General features: G+C 40.4%; 1 protein-coding gene across 1 annotated transcript; it reads left to right on the top strand.

The window, feature by feature from the left end:
- Positions 1–1,124: 1,124 nt before the first annotated feature.
- rhogd (ras homolog gene family, member Gd) lies at positions 1,125–7,775 on the top strand. The gene is made up of 2 exons (XM_028459251.1): positions 1,125–1,210; positions 5,491–7,775. The coding sequence occupies exon 2, from the start codon at positions 5,513–5,515 to the stop codon at positions 6,089–6,091; it is 579 nt and encodes a 192-aa protein (XP_028315052.1). The 5' UTR covers positions 1,125–1,210; positions 5,491–5,512; the 3' UTR covers positions 6,092–7,775.
- Positions 7,776–8,601: the final 826 nt, after the last annotated feature.

Here is an 8,601-nt window from a genome sequence, read left to right as displayed (position 1 = left end):
AACTGATAAATAAGATAATAATAAAAAGACAGTAATGTTAATGAGTTGTCTGTCTGAGAAAATGTCCCATCAGTTCAGCCAATATGAGGCTATGTAAATGATAAAATGTCTTGTTTCAAGCTGCTCCCACTTCTCAAGGCCACACGCACTACCATCCTGTCATTAGTTTTCCTCTCCCCCACGTCGTAACTCCTTCTTCCTACATCTCTTGACACACTCTCCCTCAATGCTGTCACAGACTGTTGTCATGGAAATGCGGCTGGCGTCCCGGGGAATCTCTGGGCAAAATAGTTGAGTGCAAAAGGTTGGGCTAGAGGGTAAATGGGTGTTGGGTCTCAGTGGGAATTCACTCTTTATAGGCTGCAATGACGCCAGAACCTCTTGGGAAAGGCAATAAACTGGTGTCTCTTTGTGCTTTTGAGTGTCCAGTTGTTGGTCAGCGTTGGCCTTTTAACCTGTCTGGTGTAAAGAAGTGACATCAGACAGATCTCCAGGGGTGCAGGAAAGAGCGGTCTAAAGTCGTCCTCTTTTATTTGCTTCAAACTGAATTTATGTGAATGACTTCTCCAAAGATGCACAAGTGATGCAAGCTTTAAATGAGAGCGGGCACACTTGTTTGTGCCTTGCACAGGCAAGCTGTTAGTAGCAGGTTAGTAGGGAATTAAAACAAAACGTTTAGTCTTCAAAGTAAAACTAAAATGCTGAAAGGAAAGTTATTTTCTTTGATTTTGTATTTTTAATCTCTTAGAAAATTTCCACTATGATACAATAACATAATAATGAAATGTCGCATTTCAAGAATGAGAAACACCTACACCAGTTGGCAATCCACTGTAGTGTTCTTATGCATTCAGAAATTCTAGAGTAAATATTTGTCCAATGGGAGACATTTGTTTTGCAAACTCTAAAACCAGAGACAATTTACATCATCAGTTTAATTAAAAGGCTGTGAATGAAAGGAGAAGATCAATTAAAGCTGCTTTAACTGTGTTTGATCCTTCCATCCATCCCTCAGAGAGACAGGAACATAAAACACATTAAACTGCCTAACTGCGCCATCTAGCGTTCAACAAACGACAATTACACTTTCTAACTGCAACTACCAGCATGCATTGCTTCCGCACGTCAGTGTTTTACGTAAGGGACAGCTCCCCGGATACGTCTGTGATTGAACTAGACGAGGCTGCCGAAGATCGAAAGCCAAGTGGCGGTAAGTTACAAAACCCTTACATTTTCTCTCATGCGGGACGTGTTCGGGGGGCGACGACGACTAAAACAGGGTTTAGAGCTTGTAGTGATTTGTACCTGTCGGATTTCCATCAAACCGCCTTTGTTTCGGAGCTTTGTGAATAAATGTCTGGCTTGTTTGCTAACGAGCTAGCTCATTAGCAACAAAAAGCGCTAGTTCCCTAGCTCGATGCTAATCAGCAGGGGAACGCCTAGAGTTATAAGTTTTCACTGTAAAGCAGGGTACGCCTTGAAAAACCAAACACTGTTTTTTATATTTAATTAATTGACTGGTATTTGGTCTGAAACGACCTTTTTTGTTTTAAACGGAAACCTGGAGTTTGTAGTTAACCTGTAATAGTCAGACCCTCGTTACGCAGACAAGCTAACTATAATTAGCTCGTCTGCTAACTGGGTGGAAAGTTTTTAAAAGCCTAATTGCTATGGTTTAGGACAGGATTTTTAACCACGATCAGACAGTGAATATGTATATGTCTTACTGGCTGTTTGACGTTGTCCATGACTCTATTTGAATTCATTCAGAGCTGTAGAAGTGTCAGACTGACATGGTACTTATAATGTTATATTAATAAAAGCAACTTTGATCACAGTGGGGGCCACGAAAAGGAGACTTTCCCATCCAAGGGCCACAATATCAGAATATCATCTCAGCAGTTAGAATAATGACCAATCTGAAGATAATTACTGGTAACAATGAGAGGTTTAGTCAATTGTTTTGTATATATTTTTTGTGTGTTTTCATTTTTTATATATTTCTCTCATTTTGTGTAGTTTTGGAATCTTTATTAATATTATGAAATAATAAAATCAAATAGAAACAGCTTCTTTTGAACAAAGCAAAATAACATTTATTTTGTAAATAATATTTTTATTTATTTGTGTTTATTCATGCAATTAAGATTCTGTTTTTATTTACATTTTTATTGTTTTTTTATATGTCAACATATAATTATGTTTTGAAATATTTAAAATAACGGGGTACATGGAGCAGCTCACAAAGTGCCTGTAACCATGGAAACGGTTCTATAGTACAATTGAGTGCAGTGGTGGATCAAGGAAATCAGTCTGGGTAGAGCGCTTTTCGTCGGGTAAGAAAATCACACCCAGTGGCTCCAGTAACACGAATAAAATGAGGCATCGACTCAGATAATTTGATAATTTATATCAGCTAATTTTCTTAATCGAATCTTTTCGGTTTTAGGATTATTCACATGAAAAAAATGGGTAAATTCTTGTGCAGCTGTTGACGTAAACAAATTTGTGCCGGCCAAGTCAGACTGCCGGGAAATAGACATGACTGATTTAGAAACTGTGTAATTTTAGCTGAGTTTGACTTCAGTCCGTTCCTCTTTTTAGACAAATCCTCTCGAGCTTCACGACAATCTGTTTTAAAAAAATCAATCGGCAAAAGCCGTGTTTCAGCATACTGAGGAGAGAAACATTGATTATAGGAGGAAGGGGTAGAGATAGGATATAAGGGGTCACATTATATTACCTTCTACTACCTACTCAAGCCTGAACTCACTGGTTTACCCATAGTTGTCATTTAATAAAACTCTCACAGTAAAAACCTTATTTCTAACCCCAGTTTGAAGTTTTTCCCCCCCCATTTATAAACAATATGAGAATGAAAGCCTCTTCCTGAATTCAAATTGGAGAAACATATTAGTGGTCTGCTCATGAAGTAAGTGCTTTTGAGGAAGTCACGAGGTTTACACACAAAAACGAACATTTTGAGACATCTTGCTGCAATATTTCTGTTTCAAAAGATCAATACTGTGTGGAATCTTCTGCTCTAAATGGGTTGGGTGGGGGAATCAATAAAATACATGTATGGATAGGAATTACATAGTAATGGCTTAATTAATAAATACAGTGTGAAGGATTAATATAATGCTAAATAAATTGTGGTTGTTATGGCCTGATAGAATATAACTATCTTAAAATGTAGGTTTTCGTCTATGTTCACTTTTAACAAAGGTTTGGTAAGAATGCCTTCATAAAAATAAGTAAATTAAAAAATATTTGAAATAAAAAGCTTGTTTTTTATATACATGATTTCAAGATACTCAACTCAGTGACTTCAGGAAAGTTGTCCAACAGTCATGGGCCTTAATACCAAGAAGCCTCACTAATGTCAAAAAGCATTTCTTCTGAAAGATCTGTAAGTCTTGACCTGAGGTGTATTTGTTATTTTTCTCTTTTGCTGCTGACCTTTACTTTGGTTTAACCATCCAGTAGAAAGAGTCGCTGTATTTTTATCAGCAGCAGTCTGCCAAACGTCTGACGTCTGATATGAGTGTGACTTTAAGAAGTTATACTGTAAGAGTTTATTGAAACACCATTGAGTTTATTCATGTTTATTAGTCTAGAACTCCTGTGCCTGTATTCACAAAGCATCCTAAAGGTGCGTTCACACCAAACCCGACTGAAGTGCCTGAAGCGACTAGATTACATTAAAATCAATGTAAATGACGCTACCTCAATTTATCTTCCCTCAAGCGAGGGGAGATAAATTGAGGTCGTGAAGGAGGAAAACTTGCGTGATTTGAGCGACTAATTCAAGTGCGACCTTGTCGCTCAAAGTTGAAAAATTTGAACTCTTTGAGCAACAACTCCCCTGTCCTTCACTGTCTGGAGAGCCGAGGCTGTAGCCCCTCCCTGCTCCGCTTCAGTGCAGATGTCTGCAGCGGAGGGCTGTACAACTTCCTCAATTTATCGGGGCAAAGTTTAAGCGGTTACCTTCTGGAAAACCACAGTAACTACTGTAACTACTAAGCGGAGCAAGAAGGAAAATAAGTGATCAACCCTCTCGCTCTTTCTCTCTTCCCTGTCACCGACTCAACACACACACACACACACACACACACACACACACACAGACACACACACATTGTTTCTTGGTGATCGCACCACTGGAGCGATGGAGTGACCAAAAAGCACCACTATGTGCAAGCGACTCATCGGGGGCGATTTAAATGACTCGTCGCTACAGTCGCGTTTGGTGTGAAAGTGCTACTTTTAGCACCTTAAGGCTAAAAGTAGCTCTTCATTAGGATAAAAGTAATTCACAATGCATCGTATGCCCTAAGAGAGCTCTTAAGGTGAAAAACTGCTTAGATGAGTGAGGAGGACTTTCAAGAAGCTGGCAGAAAAACAGAGGAAGGAGAGTTATTTTTCACATGTTTAATGACAGTGATTTTATAACACGCTACCGGCTTGATCGTGCAGGGATAATGTTTTTGGTTGACTTTATCAGAGATGAGTGTACCTTTCCCACCCAGCGTAGCAACAGAATTGAGCCTGAGATGAAGGTCACCGCAGCATTTCGATATGGAAAAAATGCAACATGGTAGCAGTGATGACTTGGGTTTGCTCAGTCAGTCCTTTAAGACACGATCACAGCCTCTGCTTGGATTGTTGTGTAATTTGTTCTCTCCCCGCGACCCTGAAAAGAAGCGAGCGGGTCAGAAAATGGATGATCTGTTCACTTTCCGCTGGATTCTCGATCGTTTCAGGCCAACAAACGGGCATTCATGGGCATAGCTGGCGTTGTTGGTGTTATTGATGTCATTGTCGTTTGCATAAATGCACCATCACAAGACAAAGCCATTTACGTGAACAAAAAGCCGGTGATCCACCCCCTAAACAGTTCAGTAAATGAGAAACCGTAACTCTAAAACATTCAGACAATTATTAATACCAAAAGTAAGTGATTTCAGCAGCCATAGCCTTTATAGTAGATACTTAAGACCCAGTTTCCCACTTTACTGTGTACTCTTTTTTTTCACTTTTCATAAGAGTGCCATCAATCACAGGAATTGTGGGCAGCACTGTCTGCGTCCATTAATATTAACTACATTAAGGGGTAAAATTACCTGCATGGACATAAGTAAACATAACAATAACTGAATCACTCTAAAACAAGATTCCTTGCAAGGAATTTTTTAGGTTAAGCTAGGAGCTCTCTGAGAAACTTTGGGAATAAGTACACTGGTGTTTAAGGCAGCAGTTTGTTTGCTGGGTTAAGGACAGGTCACCTGCACAGAGAGTATCATTAGCATAATGCTGAAACTGATGACTTATTACGATGCATACGGGCTGCTTCCTGGGTTATTCTATAGATATGATTGCTGCTTCTCTGAATAGATGATTATTCCTACCAGTCTGGTAAAGTGAGCTAATATATCCCTCATTTGAAATCAATAAAATGACTCCTCACACTTTTCTTCCACTCACCAGGTGCTGGAGCCCCAGTGGTCGTATGATGCAGACCATTAAGTGTGTGGTGGTGGGTGATGGGGCAGTGGGTAAAACCTGCCTGCTGATCGCCTATACAACAAACGCCTTCCCTGAGGAGTACATCCCCACTGTGTTTGATAATTACAGCGCTCAGATCAGCGTCGATAACCGCACCGTGAGTCTCAACCTGTGGGACACGGCGGGCCAGGAGGAGTACGATCGCCTGCGCACCCTTTCCTACCCACAGACCAACGTTTTCATCATCTGTTTTTCCATCGGCAGCCCCTCCTCCCACGCCAATGTTAGGCACAAATGGCACCCCGAGGTGTCCCACCACTGCCCCAGTGTTCCCATTCTGCTGGTAGGCACGAAGCAGGACCTCCGAGGCGACGCAGATACGGTGAAGAAGCTGAAGGAGCAGGGTCTCGCTCCAACCACCCAGCAGCAGGGCAACTCTTTGGCCAAGCAGATCGGAGCAGTTAAATACATGGAGTGTTCTGCGTTGCTACATGGTGGTGTCAGGGAGGTTTTTGCTGAAGCTGTCAGGGCAGTGTTGTATCCCGTCACAAAAAAGAATACCAAGAAGTGTGTGCTCTTGTAATAAATGGTTCCCATGGCTAAACTGTGGAGCGGAATGATGGTCTGTGGATGCAAAGGAAGGCTGAGAAACAGGTCAACATTGTAAGACATCTAGTAGCTCTCCTGTTACTCCTTTCCTAATTTTTCATCTCCTGGAGGATCTCATCACGTCATCGCCAAAGTGACTATGCCTAACTGGCGGCTACCGACAGTATCTCCTCTTTTTTTTTTCTTACATTTTAACTTTTGATATTTACACATTTTCAGTTTTACGTCTGTTCCAATTTCATAGTTGCTCTGCTTTGCCTTGAAAATGCTGATTGTTGTTGCTACAAGCCATAACATTCAAATCATTTTAACAAGCATCCCTGTTTGACTGGAGAAAAGAGATCTGCCTATGTTCAGGTAGACAGCTAATGACTACCTCAAGTTCTCACCTAGGTTGCATCTCATTAATCCCAAGTGGCAGTCTCATCAAGTGGCTTTGACTTTCCTATGTATTGAAATGAAAAGCCATGAGAAAGGTGAACAAGTTTGTATTTTAAGTCTCTCGAGTCCAGACAAAACATAACAACTCCTGGGCAAATGCCAGTATCCCATGTAACCAGAATACACAAAAGAAAGTTTAAATTCCCAAGTTGAAAGTTCCCTTGTGCTGGATGTGATGTGCCGTCTGCAAGGCTTTCCTCCTCCAGCTTGCTGCCCAACAGTTAACAGACCCTTGAAGATAAACCGGACCCATTAAAAGCAGCCAAGCATTTGCAGAGGAGTGCTCATAAGTCTTCTGCCAAATTACCGTTCACTGGAATGAGACTTCTTGAGCCAGCAGATTGTAGTTCAAGTCTACGTCTAAGCTCCAAGTGCTACCAGAAACGTGCCTAAAAATCACCTTTACAGGGTGAGGCCATGGAGACGGTTTTGTCTATTTAGTGTTTTTTAAACCTTCAGTTGCGGTTGTGGTCAAATTTGAATATATTTTTTAAAAGGCTTTTCTCTATTAGATCAATAAGTTGTGTTAAAAATACTCAAATTTAAAACCACACCGTTATTACACGTCCCTTTTTATTAATGACATTATTGTCTTCAATTTTTGAATGTCAGGCTTTGACCACTGTGTAACTTATATTCTTTACCTTTTTATCCTGTGTAGTCTTGGTTTAAGGAACAATCATTTCAGTGGAGTACTGCCAAAGCCAGGCCTTTTGTCAACCAGTAAATTGCAATATTCTCGGTGCACGCCGAGAGAGCCTTCCATTTGGTCAGGTGCCTTATCTCTACCAAAGACCATAGCAGCAATTATGTCAAACCCAAAGCGTCTCACTAAAGTGCCACGAAGTCTCAGGCAGAGATTGGAGTGCGGATCAGGTTGACTATTTTTATTCTAACTTTCAGAAGCTTCCTGGCTCACTTACTGTACATTTCCTACTATGACTGTTTGTATTTATGTGCTGCGCACTAGTGACCCACAGCTGATTGTGGCTCACACCTGTGCGCCAGTGGAAGGCAAGACATTTTTAAATACAATTTTTGTAACAAATGGTTGCTCATTTTTCAAACAGCTGCCAGCAATAACATTTGCAAACTGTAGTTTATTGACCTGTGGGTGTAGTTAATGTGCTTCAGTTTGAACTAGGGCCAGTGGAAAGTCAGTATAGCTCAAGAGAAATACAAGCAGTGATTGTGACAGCAGCGATACGGTGTGAAAACGGCCAAAAAAAAGATGTGTGAAGATGTCCAAGATAGATATGAGAAGGGATGAATGTAAGTGCATGACATGGATGCTACCGGTCCAAGGTTTGGACACAGACTCAAAAAAAGGAAATGAGAAGGTGTAGTCCAACTTTTAACTGGTAGGGTATGTTTGTCATCTGCAGAGAGCTTGTGTATTTTTTTTCTTTATTTTTTTAACTTGCCATGACCAACTTCACTCCGATAAATGCTGTTCATGTGGGCTCTCTGTCTGTGTTTTGAAGCTGTGTGCTGCAGTGTGCGTGGTACTACGCTTTTACACTGGGAACTTGATGTGTAGAAATCTGTAATTTTATAAATAACAAAAGCATATTTGTATAAAATGAACTAACAGTGAGATGATTTTAAATTATGCCAAATAAAATGGAGGTTAAAACCCAACACTGACTTCTGCTTGTATTTTTATTTCTTTCTTATGCTTCTGCTGCTGTTTGCTAAACTTTGATGTGTTGGTGATTACTCTGTAACTGAACAGTGTTAAGCAGGATACTATTGGTTAGTTGGGTAACAGGTACTTCCTTTATTTCACATATGTCCATCTCATGGCCCGGGGGCCAAATTCGGCCCTTTGGAGCATCCAATTTGGCCCACAGAATAAAATAGAAATGACAGAGAAAACTTGCATCATTGTGAGTGAAACTCAAAAATATTTGCAGGGGCTCACAGTTTCCCGGTGCTTATATTGTATGATTGCAGTCATTTTAATGTTAAACAATGGGGGAAAAAAAACCCCTCAAAATTCATACAAAAGCCTTCAGTTTTCCTGAAATTATGACATATTTT

This window comes from Gouania willdenowi, chromosome 10 (genome assembly GCF_900634775.1).
Source record: "Gouania willdenowi chromosome 10, fGouWil2.1, whole genome shotgun sequence".
Taxonomy (NCBI): Eukaryota; Metazoa; Chordata; class Actinopteri; order Blenniiformes; family Gobiesocidae; genus Gouania; species Gouania willdenowi.
The sequence above is the reverse complement of the archived record's forward strand: the minus strand, read 5'-3'. Positions and strand labels throughout refer to the sequence as shown.

What these genes read in the sequence shown, in the direction of transcription:
- rhogd (XM_028459251.1), top strand. Translation starts at nt 5,513, where the DNA reads ATGATGCAGACCATTAAGTGTGTGGTGGTGGGTGATGGGGCAGTGGGT.